The sequence below is a fragment of the Crassostrea angulata genome, chromosome 9 (genome assembly GCF_025612915.1).
Source record: "Crassostrea angulata isolate pt1a10 chromosome 9, ASM2561291v2, whole genome shotgun sequence".
Taxonomy (NCBI): Eukaryota; Metazoa; Mollusca; class Bivalvia; order Ostreida; family Ostreidae; genus Magallana; species Magallana angulata.
Window position 1 is genome coordinate 23,277,741 of NC_069119.1, and position 22,039 is coordinate 23,299,779.

At 32.9% G+C, this 22,039-nt stretch overlaps 2 protein-coding genes across 5 annotated transcripts in view; one reads left to right on the forward strand and one right to left on the reverse strand.

Annotated features, from left to right (window-relative positions):
- LOC128163967 (alpha-1,3-mannosyl-glycoprotein 4-beta-N-acetylglucosaminyltransferase C-like) overlaps positions 1–8,804 on the forward strand; it is an 80,840-nt gene extending 72,036 nt beyond the window's left edge. The window contains exons 1-5 of one of the 3 annotated variants that reach the window (XM_052827667.1): positions 389–924; positions 4,037–4,096; positions 4,576–4,679; positions 7,391–7,469; positions 7,611–8,804. In XM_052827667.1, coding sequence (XP_052683627.1) covers positions 828–924; positions 4,037–4,096; positions 4,576–4,679; positions 7,391–7,469; positions 7,611–8,764 — 1,494 coding nt within the window. In that variant the 5' untranslated portion in view covers positions 389–827 and the 3' untranslated portion in view covers positions 8,765–8,804. Of the gene's footprint in view, positions 1–388; positions 925–4,036; positions 4,097–4,575; positions 4,680–7,390; positions 7,470–7,610 lie in introns of those variants that run through there. The other 2 variants (XM_052827668.1, XM_052827669.1) reach the window with 2 other exon arrangements.
- A 1,262-nt stretch (positions 8,805–10,066) lies between these two features.
- The window catches only part of LOC128163522 (sodium/potassium/calcium exchanger 3-like), a 31,298-nt gene continuing 19,325 nt past the window's right edge, over positions 10,067–22,039 (reverse strand). Inside the window, exons 5-9 of one of the 2 annotated variants that reach the window (XM_052827139.1) lie at positions 19,629–19,729; positions 16,792–17,081; positions 15,732–15,947; positions 13,167–13,268; positions 10,067–12,541 (exon numbers count right to left, since the gene is read on the reverse strand). In XM_052827139.1, the coding sequence (XP_052683099.1) occupies positions 12,210–12,541; positions 13,167–13,268; positions 15,732–15,947; positions 16,792–17,081; positions 19,629–19,729 (1,041 nt within the window). In that variant the 3' untranslated portion in view covers positions 10,067–12,209. Of the gene's footprint in view, positions 12,542–13,166; positions 13,269–15,731; positions 15,948–16,791; positions 17,082–17,141; positions 17,492–19,628; positions 19,730–22,039 lie in introns of both variants that reach the window. The other variant, XM_052827138.1, reaches the window with a different exon arrangement.

Consider the following 22,039-nt stretch of genomic DNA (forward strand, 5'->3'; position numbering starts at 1 on the left):
AAAGTGTTTTATTGTTTATATATATATATACATGTATTCACAACCGTAGCATAAACATTATAGTTGTCCAAAGATATTTATGCTGCACATTTGGACGTTATGTCTTTCAAATAATGCGTTAATATCAAGAATGTGAAAGACAATACCAAATCTGATATTTCTTGAACTTGAAACATGCCGTGAAAGAAGCTACGCTCAAGTTGGTTTGTAGTTCTCCTAGTTTATCAGTTGGCACAATTAAATATCCAAAGACGTTTTCACATACTTGAGAGAAGATATGTGATTAAATATGAAGATTAAATATCAAAAGAATAGAGGGTGACGCAAAGCTATTTGAAAAAAAAACCCTGATTTTTTAAATAACTTAGCAAGAATTACACAGCAGTGCGGTCAGTGTCCTTACCTCTCAAGCTCCTATTGTCAAAGTAATCAATATTCTAAAAAATCTTTTAGCTATTATTAGCTATTACATAGACTATTCATGATTTTATTTTATACATTTTATTATTCGAACCCGGTAAATCATTTTTAAATCGACAAAATTTTTAAAATGATTTTTAAATTAACTGATCAGGTCCCACCGTCGCCAAACTTTTTAAATCACTCAACTCAGTCTTCAACTCAAAGTGCATAAACTTGAGGTCAAAAATCTGACTTGAGGCTGAGTATAGACGGAAGGAAAGTTGGTGCTGGTGGGACCAAATTGGATCTGTGTGCGAACACACACACACACACACACACACACAGTGGATCTAACGTTATTCCTAAAAGAAATTCGTAGTTTTCTCACATCAAGGATATAAATTCAGTTATTACGTAAGGTGATAATGACATCATTCCGACTCTTCTCCCTCCGTCTTATCTTTGTCGTATTAGTATTGTTCGTGGTTTTTCAACTTAATGTGCTTCCCGAGAGAAAATACTGTAAGTATTCAGATGCTTCATCATGTGCTGCAAGTATTGTTATATTTGTGGTATTTGTGTTGTTCGTGGTTTTTCAACTTAATGTGCTTCCCGAGAGAAAATACTGTAAGTATTCAGATGCTTCATCATGTGCTGCAAGTATTGTTATGATCATGAATCTTATTTTTGCCGTGTTTTATTTTTATTTCTGTTAGACTTGTTTGAATACCTTGACGTATTTCACATTAAAAATGTTATACAAGGAATGTAAAGGTAATGGGGTGGTTTAATCATACTGAAGCTAACTAGATTAAAATATTTTAATGTTTCTTTTTAAGCATGCCCCGATTAAAATATTATTAAAATGATCTGTTATTATCCTCATGAGTGGTACCGTATCAGAATAACTAATTGTACTAAGATTGTTCCAATGGCAGACATGCTATCATCGATGGGCCTTTCAGGTAATGAATGAACAAAACTTATTATTTCTTTCAAATCATATCAATATTACAAAATTATTTACATATGTATAAACACAAGGTCAATTAAAACAGACATGTAAAGAACATTTCAATTATAAATTTCGAGCCATACCAAAAAACGAAAGAAAAAAACCCTCAATGGTATCAGTAATCCTTTTATTGAAATTGTGTTTATTCAAGCAAGTCAACAAAACGCCAGCTATGACCAGTCCACTGTTAGTCAATACAGCCTTGTGGACAAAGTACATGTACTTCTTATATAAATGTGCTTTTTTAGTGTGTGCCCCAACTGCGCAATTTGTCGCTAAAATATCAGTATAAATAAAAGAAAAAAATCACCTACACAAAGCCTTGATTTTATTGAGATAGATGATACATAAATAGAACTAATGTTTTTGTCGAAAATAACTGGATACACAAAATATTTCTTCCGTGTGTCTTTGATGCTTTGATATCAAGAATTTGAAATACAATACGTCGTAAAAGAAGTTAGCCATGCTGCGTTTGTGCCGCTCGTAGTTTAACCAGTATAATAAGGACACAATTAAATATCCAAAGAACGCTTAATTTATCCCCAAAAAATAATAACAATGGAAATAGCGCACCACGCTGAATTTTTTAAAAGTTAAAATGAATTGTCACAAATCAACAAAAATTACACAGCAGTGCTGACATTCCATTTATCTCCAAGTTACATGTACATATAATTTAAACTCTTTAAAACAATTGAAAAACTTCGAGACCTGAATTGAAAAGAAGATTCAGAAATTGAACCTGGTGTTACCCTGACTTTTACAGGAATATATCCGTTAGTGGGATTATTTTTATCAATCCTCCTACACCAGGTTATAATTTTATAGAAGTTTTAAATCAAGGTCTATGACGATGTAAACTGATCCGTGTGAAAACACACAATATTCATAGTTAATGTATAGTCTTCCCTCAAAATTGTTTATTTTTTAAACTAGATAAGTTACGTAAGATGACAATGAAATCATCCCGACTTTACTCCCTTTGCCTTATTTGTATCGTATTTGTGTTGTTCATGGCTTTTCAACTTATTGTGTTTTTCAAGAGAAAATACTGTAGTATTCAGGTGCTTAATAATGTGCTGCTGATATAATTGTTGTCCTGATTTTTGGGAGTTGATTTAATCAACTCTCCTATGCAGTTACTCTGGCAAACCGAAAGTGAAACAGTGTTTGGACCTAAGCACAAATCATCACCGCTGACATGACATTTAAGTTCTTGAAATAACAGAAAAAAATTCGATGTAATGTATGCTGAAGCATTGTTTTTCAAGGAAACTTAACTATAAACACGTTGAAAATAGTCAAATTTTATATACTTCGAACGACGGGGCTCTCTTGCTTGTCGAATATTAACGGAGACAGCCGAGCGTCTAGTTAAACAAGACAAGAGTTCGATATCAATAGTGCTTGGATCCATACAATTTTTAGAATTGTTTCGATGACTAATACATACTAGTAGTAGAAATCTATCTTTAAATATTACACATGATTCATATGGGGTTTCTTGAAATTCTTGTCGGAAAAGTCTAAAAATTCATATTATAACAAGGTGCGTAATTCAAATACAAACTAGAAACTAATTGCCATGCAAGATAAATTGATTTTAAAATAAATGATAATGGATAAAATCAACTCCCGTCAGTACTTCAGCACTTTGATTTTGTTTTGTAATTTCTTTTGTCAGTTTTGCTTAAATATCTTTGCGTATTCTGAATTGAAAAAAGTTCCGCTTTCATTTTATCCATAAAAATTTATATTGCAATTTCAAAAAAAAAAAATTATTTTTACCATGCATTTGATCTTTGTACGAACATTTCAAAATGGGTGTACAAAGAACTGCTGTGTTAAATCAGCTTGTATACATTTGCCTATATTTTTTAAAGCGCAAAATCATTTTACGTATGAGATTGTTCTTATCTTTCTTTTGTGCGGGTTCGTGCGTATGAGTTCTGTCATAAAAAGTCCATCTGAACAACTTTATTTTATATTTTGAATAAGCAGGAAATTATATAATGCGTAAATTGAATAGACTAAATAGGATAGGAAAATATACATGTACATGCATACACAATATTATCTTAGTTCGACTGTCCACACGTTTTGCAGTCACCGGCTTTGTGTTATCAATACCAATCTTTACAAAATTTATGCCAAAATAAATAACTTTTTTTTCCTGCTTATACAAAATCATCTTCTTTAATTAACCAAATACTTTCTGTAAGCTTAATGCTTTAAAGCGCTAAGGATAAGGTTGAACAAGACTCGTAATTCATAATAGCTCCGTCATTCTGGCGGCCTTACACATTGTATCGCTTCATTTATTTTCTTTAAATAGAAACGTGAACTTATAGAATAGAATGAATGATAATGATGTTTCTTAAGTGTCTTAAACACTTTTTTAAAAACAAAAATTCAAGAATTAGGAAAATTTACTTTTACTTGCAGTACATTCTAAGGAATAGATGTATTTGGTATTTTGAACCATCTTAAACAAAGCTTGTTATGAGAGTGTGTTCTTAACGATAACACACGTGTGTTTACGTTGTGCTATATTTGATTGGGTCATATTTTCAAAAATGTGATTACTCATAAAATGTGTTCGATATACTTTTGCAGTTTTACTGAAGCTGCTCAGGATACAAGAAAGCCATCTAAAGATCTTTGCTCAACACTTATGTAAACAACTGCATTATTTATTTATACCTAGTTTCAAACCTTTATCATACTAATACACACATGCATACTTACATTTTCTAGTGTTTTTGTAATAATACTATGAATCGCTTTAGTAATGTTTAATCCGATACATGTCATTAATAACTTTTTAATATTTAATCCTACAATTGTTATAAATTATATGTATATAAGTAATAAGGAATCTATCTCTTTTGATGTGATGAAATACGGTTGGGCATGATCTTAATCGGGTTTTATCGGATTTGATCACCCCATCTTATTTGTTCATCTCTTATTCCTAAAATAATAATTTCTTATTCCTTTAAAAAAATGAAATAAATTTCTTTATATATACCGATATTAGTTTGACACCCCTTTGTTCACATGCCTATAAAAATATTTTCTTTACAATGCGATGACTCGTTTGTGGCCGTTTTTTTTTTTTAAACTAGTGACAATTTGTATTTTGTTCAATATAGATACGCATCGAGGATGTACCGGTCCCTCTCAATCGTCAGATGTCATTGACAAAATCCGGAGTGGAACTACCAACAAGGTTACATACAAAGACTATCTAGATAGGGTAAGTGATGATGAACATGTTCCAAGCTTTATTTATTTCGATTATAGAAATTTGATATGTAACAAACAAAAACATTCAGAACATATGTGTTGCAACTGTCTTTTTTCTTCAATTTTAATTTTATGGATAAACAAATGGATGATAAATAAAATGAATGTAGGAAGATTCCAAAAATGTCTAAAATATGTTTCATAAAAACATGCTGCGAAGGCTTCGTGATAATTTCAGCGTGAATTGGCTATCTAATAGCCCAATGGCGCATCGAAATAAGAGAAAAATGATTGCAACCAAAATATATTCTATCAAGAATGTATTAAAAGAAAAACTAATGCATATTCTTTGTGTGCTCTTTTATTTAAAAACAAGACAAAAACTACGAACTGGAGCTGTTATGTTTCCTTTCGTTTGTCTGAAAAGACAGACGGACGAACAGACGGACGGACGCCAGACAAAATATAATGGGAAAACTTCACTTAAAGGTTCATACCTTGTTAGCCCAACCCCTCTCCTATAAAATTTGTACAGGCCATTAACAAAATTAGATAAGAATTTATATTTTGTAACAAATAATTTTTGATAAAAGTATTACTTTTTTGGGAAATATCATAGCTTAATTTGTACATATCATTTACAAAACTTGATAAGAATAAATATTTTGTAACGATAAATTGTTGATGGAGGGATGAATATTTATTTGAAAGAAGTCATGGCATGATTTACTTGTATAGGAATTTTAAGAGAAATAAATCCTTTTGATGTATCAGCTCTTTTATGAAATCCAAATACATGTATTTGTTAGCTTTGTAAGAGAGAAGTCTGCATTTTTTTGTATATATAATTTTGGTTGACTTATGATAGCGGCTTCTAAAACTTTAATATATTAACAATTGTAGCATTAATAAATACTTACAAAATATGTCTTGAATTTTTTTTAAATTTTCACAAGTGGGTGGTCATCAAGGACGCTGTCAAATAATTTAAAACGTACATTCCTGTCTTGAATTTAAAATCAACACCTGAAAAATGATAATCCGATCTTATTTTCAATAATTTTAATTAGGGGTCCGTGTCCCATGTTGCTTTTCAGTCAGTCTGCGCAGGTCAAAGTGAGAACAGCTATTGAATACCGTTGGATTGAATAATTTTATTCATAACCAGGGACTAGATTTTTGAAATTGATTTTTAAAAAATAAGAAGGATAAGATTCTGTGTGTTTCCCTACCTTGATCTTTTTCATGTCTGCGAAATAGATCTAAAATATTACAATAATTGCTTTTTTTGTATTTGATTGTGATTGATCTCAAAATGTAGTTATTTTTTAGTTCTAACCAACTATTTAGAATTGCCTCATCTTGTTTGGTAAATGTTTCATACATACATTTTTTTAACAAGTGGTTTAAAAAATCAAAAATGCCATACCCCACACCCCAAAGTGAGGCTGCAAATTTTATAACTATGGCTAAACGTCTATTTGTCTGATAAAAGAGCATTGGTGTCTAGGAGAAGAGGCTGTAATTAAAACGTTTAATTTGCTGCTTGCTGGAGTCAATCAGTGTTCATTGTCATTCCCGCTTGGATCAACGTAGCCAGTGTTTATTGCGCCCTGGCTGCTCGGCCCACTGTTTATTGCATTGTCCGCTTTGATCAGCCATGTGTTTATTGCCCTTCCCGCTTGGATCACTTCCGGTTATGTGTTGAACTGAAAGTTTGTTGTCTTTTCTGTTTGGATCAGCCTGGACCATTTGTTGAGCTCCAGGGGTTAGCTCAATGTTTAGTGTCTTACCCGTTTGAATCAGATGAGACCGGTGTTTATTGCCCTGTCTGCTCAGATTAGCCAAGTATTTATTGTCCTTCCCGCTGGATCAACTCAGTGTTTCTTGCCCTGGCCGCTCGGTTCAGTCCAGTGTTTTTCATGTCCGCTCACTTGAATTAACTCACTTTTTATGGTTCTATTGTTCTACCTGCTTGAATCAGACCCGGGTAATTTGTTGTACTGCAGGTATCTGCCCAATGTTTATTGACTTACTTGTTTGGAGATCAGTCTGGAGTTTTTATTTCTTATTCAGAGTTATTGTAGTGGTACATGACAGAATATTCATTTTTTAATTTAATACACCCCAAGATGAAAAAAGGATGTTGCTCCATTGTATATACCCATTTTATTTGCAAATTTTTACAATGGTTTGTTCAGATATTGTTTTGATGTGATGATTGATTCAAAATATGTTAATAAATTAACTATCTTGTTTCATAATCGAAAAATACGTGAGTGTTGCCTATGGCAAAGATTTATAATCAAGGAGATTTTTAAATTGATTTGTTCATTCAATGTAAAATCATTTAGTTGTTAGAGGGACGTGTATGAGGGAAGAAAACGTAACCTTTCGTTTCCCAGCATCTCATTATAAAAGAAAACATTTGAGACGATATACATTTAAGTGATTTGATCTTTAAAATATCATATCAAGACCTATCTTTAAATCAAGTTGTTAAAATGAAGTGTTTTTAATGTCTTTGAATAAACGAAGTATTTTAATCATTTTGACCGTGTATAACGCAAATTAAAAGGAAGATATTAATATATTTTTACAATTCTGATATTAAAAAAACAATACTTAAAATCAAAAATTTTGAACTGTGATATGTTTAAAATATCAATATGTTCCTGTTGCATAAATCAAATGACTTTGGTTTATTTTTTATTTCAACAGCCCTCTTCAGATCTTACAACATTTCAAGAAGACTGGAAGGTGGAGGCCACATTATTCAATAAATTCCCAAAGAAAAAAAGTAGGTCATTTTCACCTACCATTGAGCAAAACGGGTACTAAAAAACAAATGAATTGTTCTGCAAAATAAATTTTGCTGAATGAATATTTTTTAATATGATGATGATGAGGATGATGATTAAAATGTAGCAAATAATTGTAGGGTTCCTCACTCTAGGGATTCCAACAGTCCTAAGAGTTGGCGACGAGTATATAATGGACACAATTGAATCTTTAGTGAACAACACACGGCCACAGGAACTTAAAAATATTTATATTGTGATTTTCCTGGCAGATTTTAATGAGACTTGGATAGAAGACATTAGTAGAAGATTAAATAAATCTTATCCACAACTCATTTTATCACAAACTTTAGTCGTGATTCGCTCCTGGAAATCATTTTATCCTAGCCTGGAGAATCTTAATCATACGTATAACGATAACTTCAACAAACGGAAATGGCGCTCCAAGCAAAATGTTGACTATGCATTCATATTCTTATACTGTCAGCATTTGTCCACATACTACATGCAAATGGAGGATGATATCTACACGATACCCAATTATCTTGATGTGGTCAAGGATTATATATCTGAGATGAGATTCCAGTGGACATGTTTAGAATTTTCAGAACTTGGTTTTATAGGAAAACTTTACCATTCCTATGATCTAGAAAAGCTAGCTAAGATGGTGCTATTATTTTATGAAGAACAGCCATGTGACTTCACCTACTTACATTTTAATTCTCAAATGTTACAATTTCAACGTTATATACATCGTCCTACCATCTTTCAACATGTTGGCTTAAAATCTTCTCTTCCTGGGAAAATTCAGCCATTGAAAGACACATTTTTTGACAATTTGGATAAAATATACCAAGGGGACAATCCACCAGCAAAATTGTTCACAAACTTGCTTGTCCATTCGTCTTTCTCCCCAGAATTGGCCTACTACCAAGAGCCTGGCTATTTTTGGAGTCGCAGGAATGGAAAAGCGGGCGATTGGTTTACTGTAGTTTTCGATGATCCCCAAAGGGTTGGAAAGATAATTGTAGAAACAGGATCACGGGAACACCCTCTCGACAGGATTCTACATGGCAAATTGCAGGCTAGCCTTAGTTTGGTAAAAATTGATAAATCTGAACCGAAATGCACAAATAATATAATTCTTGGACACTTCAAAGACGGGTTAATAAAAGTTAGCAATTTAACATCAGTTGTAGGACCTTTTAAAATACACTGTATGAGTATAATTCTCACCGCCAATCAGGACTGGTGGATCATTATCAAAGAAATTGCTGTATTTCTTGCTGATTGAAATTTTGTTATTATATACTGATTAAAATTTATTTACTGACACTGTCATTTTATATAATATCAGTCTGTTAGACGATTTACAAGTAAACCTTGAGCATTAACACATTTTCGTAAATGTACAGTAAAAACTTCTTTACCAATTCCAAATCTGATACTTGTACGAGTATCAAAGACATGTTAAAGACGAAAGATACACATGTACCTATCATAATTTAGTTTTTAAGATCACAAGTTTATTTTTTATCCTTGTTTTAAATAAAAAAAAAAGATGAAGTAAGGAACACATCGTCAGTCTGAGCCTCCTTCAAAGCAACTTTCCTAACAAGAATGCTTGAAACTAAAGATAATATCATAATAAAATTACATGTAGTTTTGTAAAAGTTACATAAATTTTTTTGCTTTATATTCATTTATAAAGAAACAGGTTCGAAATGTTTTATATTTTTAAACGCATGGCCATTTTTTGTAAGGAAAACAGCGTTTTTTTTACTTTAACTGCGCAAATTAACATCAATGCTAATTAAATAATTAATTTATTGTTTGTCAGAAATAAAAAGGGTCGAATTAAATTTTAACAGCCAAATGGTATATAAACTTATTTACTAGTATCTGGCCCCAGGATCATGAAGCAAACTTAGACTTAAGTCAAAACTTGTAAACTGCCTTAATTTCTCCTGATGGAAAACACTGACAAAATTGGAATGCTATTAAAAGGGTCTTGATAACATGTTTTTAAGTAAAACTTTAAATTGTCATATTAAGATAAACAATTATTTCATAACTTATTGAAATTTTGACTTAAGTCTTGAATTGCTTCATGATCCCGGGGCCTGGTCTAGATGGATTCTAGCGTAAAACACACCAACAAATAAGTAATTGCAATACTTGTGTTTTATAATTCATATTTGGTAAGGCAATGTTTACAGTTACGGTGCTTTCCAATAGACAGTATCAAGTGTATTTCATTTTTATCTCAAAGACCGTGTTTGGGTTTAGAAGCTTCTTGACTTTTTCATTCCATTCATCAACAAAAGAGCAATTATTTAGCTTGCGTAGATAGCCAAGTGATTAACACGCTTGGTGTGCACTGTTAAGGAATGAGTCCCGCAAGTCTAAAGTTCAAATCCACTGCGGACAAAAAATGAAGCCCCATTTAGGTCAATTTTTCTGTCTTTTCGCGGGTCACACTAGTTAGATAAAGATGTGGTTCGCAGGAGAGAAAAGGGTTACATGTAACTAATTTATATCACTTGATATTATATCAATTGCATCAGGTTTTAAATAAAATGAACAAAATCTGTGATGGTATTTTAATCTTTTATTCTGATACTGTAAATCACAAGTGCATTTCTGATTGAATCAGAGAAGACAAAAATGAGGGTTACTACTGGTCCAGTTTTGGCACTCCATCGCATATAAAGAAAAGAATCATTCCAATTTCCCTTCACCAAATATACTGTGAAATCATGTTCTGTTTCCATTGAATTCGTTGGGCTAAATTTTCCTGGATTTCGTTGGTACCTCTGATATATGATTTTACGAATTTCCAACAAATTACGAAATATATCTTCGTTCATTCTACGGACAAGCAAAACTACGATATAATTTCCCATTTGACAATCCACAAAAATTAGCACCCCATGAATTTAAATGATTTCACAGTATAGATTGGTAGATCCAAATCACAAATTTAAATGAGGAACATGAACACATCTCATTCACACACAATGTTAACAATATTAAGAGATCAGGGATAACAATAGAATCGGTAATCACTCAAACAACATTGAACTAATCCAACTCTACCCAAAAGTCTTGTCCATTTTCATTTTGATTAAGAAAACATGTACACAAACTTCTCTCTTATACATCAAAGTAATTTAAACAGTTTTAAGATACGCGTTTTCATATAGTTCTTAAAAGCATAATTTTTGAAAATATGAAAATTGACTCATAGCATCATATTATTACATTAACATAAAAAGGTTTTTTTTTTGAGAGAATATAGTATTCACTTTGCGTTTCATTCATTATTACAAATGTACTTAGGGTTTAAGTGGCAAGAAACAAATCATTAATAAATTTGCATGTGAACATTAGCACAAAGTTGTGCTTTCGGACACTTGATATATAACGTCTTCTTTTCTTAAATCTAAATCGCGGAATACTTCATTTGGGTGTATTCATATATTGTCATATCACAGAAAATAATCATATCTACACAGATTGCATCGCACATAACTTTCTTCTTTGATTGCTGATATATTATTAAGTACATATACATGTATTTATTAAAATAAAATATTGTAAGAATAAACTATGACGTATATAGAACAACTTAATAAAGGGGGAGGCTTACAAAAACACTTTGCCTGTTGCCCAATCCCATTTTGTTTGTACATGATAAATTACTGTTAAAATCAACTATATGATATTAAACTTTATAATATTTTTTTAAACTTGGACAAAAAAAGTCAATTGATTAAATCTAGCTATAAACTAACTATAAACGAACAACCTGATTTAAGATATACACACTCATTATATATATAAATATCTAATACCATTGCAATTGTCCATTGCAATCTTCAACAACTTTTTTTTTTTTTACAAAACTCAACAATTATAACATTATAAGCACAAAAGGGAAAGAATGATATATAGGTATTTGTTTACTTATTGAAAAATAAAATAGATGTATGCTCATTACGTACTATGTAATGCGCATGTGTAAAGGAATGTGGAGTTACTCTATATGTTTTAAATATAATTATGATATAGTGTCAAAATTTATTAATAATACGAACAGGTAATTCGTTAAAACTTGTTTGAAAATTCGTCACAATAGTCAACGCTGTTTTGAATTGCATTGTTTTTTAATACAAAAATAAAACAGAACTCCTTGTATGTACAATGTATATAATATAACTTCGTCCAATATTTTATCAAATTTTATTTAGACAGTTCAACTGTTCTTATGCCCCTTTGTTATAAACTTGATATCTCAAATAAAATTAAGCTGCATTCTTATCACTTTCTATAACATAATAACATGTAGTTATGACTTTAAGATTCAATCCACGAATCGGTAAGATGTGAATTGGAGAGATTAATTTAATTAATCATTACACTGTGCTTATTTTTTTCCCAGAGGCAATATAATCTGATTTAATGTATTGCACTGATTACGACATACTTGTTCATAAATAGATTTGTAAGAGGAAATGCAACTCTAATAGTTCCACAAAAAATAGTTCCGACTAAGACTTTACTGGGTATTTAAACATACACTAATAAAAACACGCAGACTTATTCTGTACTAAATCTCCAATCTTATTACACTCAACCTGGACATAAACAGACTTTGAACTGACTTCGCTTTTTTTTTATTTTGGAAATGATTTGGCCCCTGTATATACAAGGGCAAAATGTACCTATTCCTTATATCAATCTCTCGGGCAATAATTGGAAATATTGAAATTTCCGAACACATTCAACTCGTACAGACAGGAGAAGACAATCACTACCACGTACACTAATAAACAAATCACTCCAAACTTTTTGTCGAGCCGCCATCTTGTCAAAAACATGGCGACCAGTAGGAATACGACTGTCGATAGGAGAGTAATGGCGGAGTAGGTCAGACCCTCGCTTTGAATCTTAATGGGGGCTCCATCTTCCAAAGCCAGGGACTTCAACAGCCAGGGAAACCCGAGACACATTAAAATGTCAAACACATTGCTTCCAATGGAGTTCGATACGGCCATGTCACCTAAACCTAAAACGAGTAAAGCGTTAGAATAAACTAACGGTGGTAAAAATCAAATACAATTACATTTTATTTTCATTTACTTAATATTCTATTTTCATATATTTTTGATAGTAATATTGTAATTTTTGACTTAACAATATAACGGGATTAACAGCCATCCAAAATCATAAAAATCATTTATTAAAAGATGTGACTCATAATTTTTCAATAACGATCATGACATTTTCATTCGTGAATGTATGGCCAATGTGCATGTGCATTTCGATATTTAAGAGTTAGACAATTAATTAAACCAAGTGAAATGTTTAGTTGTTAAAAAGAGAGTAGATGATGTGCTTTGCTTTCACTACCCAGCTCCTTCTTTAGTCCTAAAGGTTTACCTAATAAAATCTCAGACTTTCTTCGAATATAACCCACTTTTTTATTGACTGATTTGATTAAAATTATGTGTTAATTCAGTGTTTCCTCTCGTTTGTTTTTAGTTTTTCAAATCTGTCGATTGAAAATTTGATGTCACTGAAAATATAAAAATTACTGAATATCAAGCGACTTGCTTATTAAATTAGGATGAAAAGTGGGTTTTTGTTTTAATGATTTGTTATATGATATGATTTACGTAATTTAGACCTACCATCCCTGGCTACAAAAAGACTCGACAGACAGTCTGGTACACTGGTTCCTGCTGCTAGTAAAGTCAGACCCATAACGGTCTCCGGAATTTCTAGGGCGTCACCTAAAAAAAGAAATATTTGAAGATAAATTTTCATATGACGTTGATATTGATTTTATGTTACAGAAACAGTCTAAATTTGTGTTGGGATGTTAATAATAAATTTGTAAGCTTAACTGTATAAAAAAAAATTGACAATGTACGTTCCAGAATAACTTCCCTGCTGAAGTTATTTCGCTTTTCATGCGAATGGAAACGAAAACAAAATGCAATTTAAAAGGATTTGATTTTCATAACTATAACCATACTATCTAGATCTTTAAAAAATGTATTTTGTACATATTAATCATTGTATCAAGTAAATTCTTAAATGATTTATATCAATAAAAACCTTTTCATTGCACCATACATGTTGATAAATATAAAAATTTTCATAGACAGAGGCCTTTTTTATTTGTTAAAAAAATATTTAAGTATTAATCTATAGATCTACAGAGATAAAAATCAAATCAAGATTTAGTTATCTAAAATTTTAAAATGGTCCTTCTCTCTCTCTCTCTCTCTCTCTCTCTCTCTCTCTCTCTCTCTCTCTCTCTTTCTCTCTCTCTCTCTCTCTCTTTCTCTCTCTCATTATGGATGATTCATAAAATATAACTCAGTAAATATTACACAAGTTCAGTGATTTTTCAGAGGAGTATCGACCTTCATCATCAAACTTTCATTACAAGTCACCTCCCTCATTTATTAATTTTTTTTCCGTCTAAGAAAAAAAACACGAAAACATATAAAGATAAATAATGTTTTCTTAGGAATTCAACATGTCAACGCCGTAGACCAAGAATTTCTGGTGTATAAATAAATGTTCGATCGTATTTGAGTAGTTTATCAGGAAAAAATGTCATAAAAATAGCTATTTTGAACAGATGCAGATTTCTGATAGATTTGTTATCTTGTTTACATTGTGTCAGCGCCTGATGCTTTGATTTATCAAGTCTGTAATATCGACCGAAGAATCAAAGACGATTAGGCGAATTCTGATTTCGTTTGAGATATAAAAGCAAATCGATAACTGCAGAAAAAACAGCTATAAAAAGATATGCTAAAAAGGTCTCTAAATTGGTACTGTATCGATCACAACAAGTCCTTAAGGCATAGAAGGGCAAAATAAATGGAGAAAATCGTTCTCAATGACGTCATCGGTTGTTAGTGGTGTACATGCGCGACACTAACATCCTGGTTCCATGTCCGTTGCCAAGGGCAAAGATTTTAATGACCAATTAAAAAAAAAAGCTTTTTGTTCCGCAACACAGCTGTTATCAAGGGGATTAGATAAGATTTTCAAAGCAAAAAGAGAGAGAGAGACTGAGAGAAACAGACAAAAAGAAATCTATTTCAACATCAATGTACACTAATTTTATGCATTTATAAACATATTCGTCGACCAATGAATAACTACATTTAAGATTATCGACAGATTAATGTATTAGTGCATTATAGAGATATATGAAATATTCTGAGTACAAAAATCATATCAAACTCTTGTACAAAATGTGATAATTTAATGATAAACTTATAACTACTTTTTAGAATATTGTGTATAAAAATGCCACGTCCTACACTGAAAAAAATTATGAGTGAATTTTTACGTCATTATTTTGTGGTTAATTTCCTAGTTACCAAATGTAACTATGCTAAATGTTCAATTACCCTTATACATGTATATACCTATTGTCGCATCCAGTTTTGGGATATTATTTATGAAAGTAGTCTTATTGCAGATCTAATTTGAAAAATAAAATAAGTCAGAAAGGACACTTAATATGATATTGTGATAGACGAAATTCGAGTTCGGGGTTTTCTTTGCTTATCCTCGTATATATTTACGAAAATAGGCATAAACATCTTTCGTCAATAACATCGTAAAATGATACGTATGTTAAATCAGTAAGAATACAATACCATGATTATGATATTATTCCGAAATTGGATCACGTTTAATAGGAAACCTTTGTTTTAAAAAAAAAACACAACCCAAAATGTATTGAATAATTACGTGTCTAAAACATACCTTTTTATATTCATTAATTATTAAAATATAAGTTATTGTGACTTCTAATAAACTTTGCTAAAGTTCACTTAGATCAATGATGTAATCTAAAACTTACAGCAGAAGAAAATACAACGCTATCTTGTTACATTGTAATACTTCAAAGTGATGGGAAGCGACTCCGTTTTGAACAAAATATTAATATCCGGTGATGTTAATAGTTTTACCGAGCTCTTTCGGAAAGGTCCTAGCAGCTGCGATTGTGTGTGTTTTCGGAAAGACCTGAGAAGTTGCAATTATAATGATTGAAGGTGTTTTGCGAGATCTGCCGGAAAGACCCGCGAAGTTGCAATTGCGATTAGAGATGTTTTACGAGCTCCGCCGACAAGGCCCGAAAAATTGTAATTGCAGTTAAATCTATCTAAATTCTGAACTCTTCCGGAAAGGTCCGAAAGGCTCCGAATGCCGTGAACACTTACCAGCCACCGTGACCATCCACACCATGATGTAGGACAGGCCGGCGATCCACGCTATAGACATCACAAAGGTCACTGGGTACGTCTTGTGCCATCTGCCCGGGCGGCGACAGTCGGGAATCGTCACGAAGAACAGCGCGTGCATTGGAATCATGGCCACCCAGAAGATCCGCTTCAGGAACGTGTCGGGAATCTGCCATGGCGACTCGTATTCTTTGGCTGGAACAAAGAAGATTAAAGAAAAATTATTATACCAGGATGGCTTTGACTGTCGATAGAGATGATGCATGTATTCTACAAACAATTTTCAAACATGTACATGTATCTCCAAACAAAATAGGCAAAACCAGTTGCGACCAAAAAGAATTTGTTCTTGTTAGAGATAAGCTTAGCAATAAAACGAATGGGACTTTCCAAAAGTTTTCAAGCAATAAAAGTGTTTCCCTGAAAACAAAATACGTTTTACTGAATACCACTATATTTTGCACTATTATACATGTATAAAATTATTCGCCATGACTTTCACTGTTTAGAACAGGGATTTTCGTACATTTCAATATTTAGTAGTGGTAGGTAACGCATCGTAAAGCCAATGTGTATATGTGGGAGAACGTGCGTGCAGCATTAATTTCATAATATTTATAGGTTCAAACGAGTAAATGTAATGTGAGCAGGTGGTTGGGAAAACTTCAGACAAAGACTTTTATTCATTGTGCGCTGTACTTCTTCACTGTGATCACAAGTATGACTTCTGTCTGTCGACACAATGTACGTATGTGCTTGTCACACATAAAAAAATCAAGTTTAACGGCTTTACATAAGGGATTGGCGGTACGTGTCGTGAAGACGCCACAGATGTTTGGTGAGTACTGCAATGATAAATTGCCGAACGCCTTGGGGTTTGCAAAACAAGTTTTCTTTCCAAAAACACGCATATTTATATCATGGCATTTAAATGCTGTGTGCAATTTGTTTATTTGGCGCAAGTGCAAAAGAGTTTTTTGGAGGGGGGGGGGGGGGGTTCTAGCAGACGAATGGAACCAGAAACGCTCTAAAGTCTTACAGTCTTTATGATCGGCGCTTTTTTCAAGCGATCTATTGCCCTGGCTATTGAAGGAGGATTCAATTTCTTTCGGAATGGTATTATGGTCAACGGAACCCGACCTATCGACTTTTTCTGATTCCAAAAGCGCCTGCCTTTCGTTTTGCTCGGGAAGGGTGCGGGAGTGATCCCCAATTCGGCCTCCAGATAGAGTGTGTAGATACTGATAGAAGAACTGCTCCAACCTCTTATTGAAGTACATCACAACAATGTACAAAATGTACATCAAGAACAAAACAAGACTCTCGTACCTAAAGAATACAAAATAAAAAAAAAACAAGCATTAGTGATTCTGTATTGAGGGAACTTACAATCTTTATGGCCTTCTGCGGGGTGGTACTCTTTCTCGTCCCCCTCGCTGCTTTTCTCTTCGCTGCTACTACACTCTTCCTCCTCGTTTTTCTCACTAAAGGTCGTCTCGTCGTCAGCTTTTGGGGACGAAGGGGTGGTGCCATTAGCACTGGACTTTGGGTTCTCATAATACAGCGGTTTGGCAGCCTCGGTCTGGTTCGAGTTGTGGTCCTCGTGCCTGTGCTTACGGGCGTGTTTTCGATTTTTGATTTTCTTAAGGAGTCCTTCCATGAACGGTTCAATGGATTTGTTAAAATACATCAAAATGATGTAGATTACGTACATGCAAACCAGAACTAGTCCTTCATACCTGAAATGAAGTTGTTCGTCAAATATTGAACAAAAAATGACCTTCTTCTCAAAGCTGAAACAATCTTTTTTTTTTTCGCGACCAAAAAAAGGTTGTAATTGTTTTCAAAAGGAGAAGTGAACCATTGCATGCAAATTAGTATTCTGTGATTCTAAGTAAGATGTAATGGCTAGCTTAAGTGACACAAAAAAGTAAGATTGTGTTTCAGGTTGTAACACAGCATAAGATTGTTCGTGTTAGTAAACTTACAACAAAGGATACCGATGGATGTACTCTAATTTGCTGACATTATATATTTATTATAAATGTAAAAATAATAGTGTATAGACCCCGTGAACGTTATAAATTGAGAGCAGCTGAAATAGATTCTTCTGATCCACTCAGACCCTTTTTTGTTATCAAAGAGAATCGATTATTTATAAGAATTCTTTTGTTGTGAGCAAAAAGATGCAATTTTGAATGTGCAAAACAGACAAAAGAACTAGGTTCAAACACATTTTTCCCCGACTCTAATTACATGTATTGGCTTTGTCTCTCTGAAAAAACAAGAAAGATCTTTGTATAACACATAAGCTGAAGGGATTAACATATTTCCGGGAAAACATGTGAAGAGCATCTTTAATTACATTGCCATGGTTACCACATAACTAATGAGTAAAACATGGAGGAAAAAACGAGGTCAAAATATGTTCTAGTAATTGATTTCAGTGTATGTTTCTTGTCTTCGAAACTTGGCGCTTTTGTCTATTGAAAAATATACATTGCACAAAAAATTCTTTGCAAGTTTGTTTTCTCTGAGAAAGATGTATTATTCCATGTTTTTTTGGGGGGGTAAACACTTGTATTGTAATCACTTTGTAACGTTTAGTGTTGTAGATAAGGAGTTGAAATTTTTTTACAAGCTACAAGAATTGTTTTGTGTTGAAAAATTTCAAGGTGAGGCCATCTTTCAAGGCTGAACAAGCAAGTTCTCTGTTTTATGAAACAACGAACGATAGATTTATCCTGATCTTCAAATGTATAAGACTCTCCACTTAAAATTATAGAGGAATGTAACATAGCTTTTGCCAATGTTGTTCGTCTTTACTACTACCATGTATCAGTCTATACAAACATTAAACAGCTTAACTGCAATTATCACATTTTTGCACATTTTAATCAAAACACGACTATTTCATGTGTAGCTCAGTTTTACTATAATTACTGGTAACACGTAAAAATTGATCAAAAGCCGCACTTCTGTTGGGTTATCGAGTCTGGCTTACCCTACATTAATTTGATGAGCCTAGATTTCTTTTAAGTAGTATTGAAGAAACTGTCGGGCAATTTGAATTTGATCCATCCGATGTGTATTTATACGTTCAAAGAGTTTAAGTGATATAGATCTAGAGTATCTTGGTCAAATCGAGCATTAAAGCGTCTGCATCGTTTTTTTTTTCTGTATCAAGTTGATCTGTTGCTTTACCAAGGATAAGTACAGATGTACCGAAGACACAGATTTTCCTGGTCTTAATCAATAATTCATTATACTTATTTCGAAGGCCGTGGCATTTATTTTACGATGTTAGAAACGCTAATTGAAAAATAAAACTCATCTTTAGCCGTACTTGCAGCCATCTGCACGACATATTACTGCCACTGTTGTGTTAATACAACAGAAACAAAGCAGAGCTTTTGTTGCATTAATTTTGTAACCCAACCTGGGTAAGTATCGAGACTGATGAGTTTTTATTTTCTTCTTGCTCTGATAACCTTAAGTTTGCCTCTCTAATAACATTTGCATAATTTATGCATGAAAAACGTAAGCAAGTGATTGGACGAGCTGAGAACTACAGAAATAAGTCGAGTATGATTTATTGACAAAGTCCAAGAGACCATAAACTGAAAAAAGACACAATTATCAGAATTAAACTCAAGTTTTAGATTTTGAATATTTTTGTAATTAAAAAGAAAGATAGAAAAGTTGCAATTGTGTATTGTTCACAAATGTAAATTACATTTCATTTTATGGTGACTTCAAAAGTTCTATATCTATTATTTAAATTTTTTACTGAAATAGAATGTTTCTGTTTATGGTCGAGCGACCTGATTTACAGGTGTAAACCAAAACTGACGTAATAAATAAACTGGTACCCACCATTGAACTTCGTTGTCGTATATGGTAATGATAAGAGCTGCTACAGACAGGAGGTAGTAAAGTGAATCACGAAGGACCGGGTACCAGGTTAACCGCACGATCTACAAAAAGCAAAGACACAAATCTTAGCTACAAACTTCAAGGTGATTTTTTTCCATATTTTTTTCATTGATTTTCAATGTGCTTTTAAGCATATGACTGGATATTTAGATATTTACTTGTACATGTATGCAATTGTCTAGATATCCGTTACTATAATTAGAGGTCATAATTGGTAATTGGTACTAGTAGGCCATGTGAAGGTCTGAATCGCCATACATCACTGATATGTTAGTCTTTTTATGACACGAGCTTCCGTTTACATATCATGTCGATCAGATTATAATCACTGTTCGATATCATCCATCGTTTTGGGATTTTTTTTAAGGGGGGGGGGGGTGGATTTCTGCTAATATTTCACATTCAGCTGAAAAGCCATATCAGTAAACTGATTTTAAATGAATGTTATATTTAACCAATACATTCATTCACGATGGATGGATGGATGGATGGATGGATGGATGGATGGATGGATGGATGGATGGATGGATGGATGGATGGATGGATGGATGGATAGATAGATAGATAGATAGATAGATAGATAGATAGATAGATAGATAGATAGATAGATAGATAGATAGATAGACATTGACTTTAGGTCATTAATCAACCTTTCTAGACAGACAGGCAAAGTGACAGATGGTATCAAATCAAAGACCTGAACTTTCATATTGATTCCTTGTATACGAAAAGAAACATTAACTTAACAACTATAACCCCAATAGAACCATATTCACTGGAACCTTTTCTAAGAGCCAAACGTTAATTGGTCACGTGATCAGAATACTTATATCAGTGATACACTGGAGAAAAGTCTTTTCGCATTGTCTTAAGTGAAATATAAACATAATAGATGGAAGCAAGATGGTTAACAATTATTTATAGGAACATTTCCATCGGTTTCCTAAACGATAGTTGAATGGTTTTGACGGCATGATAGAGTTCCAAGTAGGTTTGTTTTTTCCCTCTTCGCGTGCATCTTATGTATTATGATTTTTGATAACATCATCGTGGAGGGAAAAGAGGAAGAAAAGTGTAATATCTATAATTATGGCTCCGTGTAACCTACGATTTTGTTTTTCCACGCCCAGTCAAAAGCAGTGCAGTTAATTCAACAATGGAATGACTCGTACAATCTATTTCTGGTAATAAATCAAGATAAACTAAACGAAGGACATGAAAAACAAGGGGATGGTTCACGGTATCGATTGCACTTTTGCACCCTCTTCAATTTTCATCCTTTCGAGGGTTCACAGAGAGATAGAAAACAACAGCCCCCCTGATTTCCTGGCAAGCTATCGCAGTCCATCCTTGAACCATTATGTCTCGCATTATGAGTAGGGAACGGTCCGTACAGGAGCGGAGTGTTGGGCCTACCTTGGTCTCAGAAAGCAAACTATCGGGGACCAACCCAGACTTTTGTACTCCGACTCTATGCTTTGTGGGTGGCGTTAATTAAACAACGTGTACTTCCGGTTTCTCAGAACGAAAACAGCAATTAACTCTTCTGTTTCACGTAAATTGAGACGCAGACGATACAGATCACTATCAGCTGACATATTAGTCCATTGTCTGTTTTCTGTTATGCTGTGATTTGTGTTTCCTCGTGGATACTTTTTTTAGTCTTTCACAAAGCTATTTTTATTTTTTACGATAATATCACACGAGATGAATGTTTGTACCCACCTTAACACATATACCAATCTCTCTGCAGGCGATATCGTCATATTTATGAATTGTTCGGGCAATAAAGTTTTTTTAATTGCATCTCTGTTTAACTTGTTTATCGGTCTCATATTCGTAAAAATAAAATGCATTTTCAAATACTATCAAATGTTTAATTTCGGTGTATAAAAACACGGTGTACTGAAAACAAAAACAAAATATCAAGGAGAGCAATCGATTATTGGGTGAAAAAATTTCTTAGCGCCCAACCTTAAAATACTTTAAAAATTTTATCAATGAATGTCAAAAATATGACGTCATAAAAGTTAAAGCAGTGTGAGATATGCGTCCAAAAGAAAACATTTTCCGTTTTATTTTCAATTCAAAGGCAACTTTAAAGTACAGTGCAAACAACCCCTCAACAAAATAGCAAAGACTGATAGAGAAGCCTGTTTAATTAGCCCAAACTTCCTTTTAATCATGTATTTGTTATATTTATCAAGCACAACGGATACGTTTAAAATAGAAATCGTTGTATGAAAATATATACGAAACTATATTGGTAAGACAAACAAGAAATAAAGATAGAGTTGATAATTCAGAGAAAAGTTGAAGTACCGTGTTCATAAAATACTGTATGAAGGACA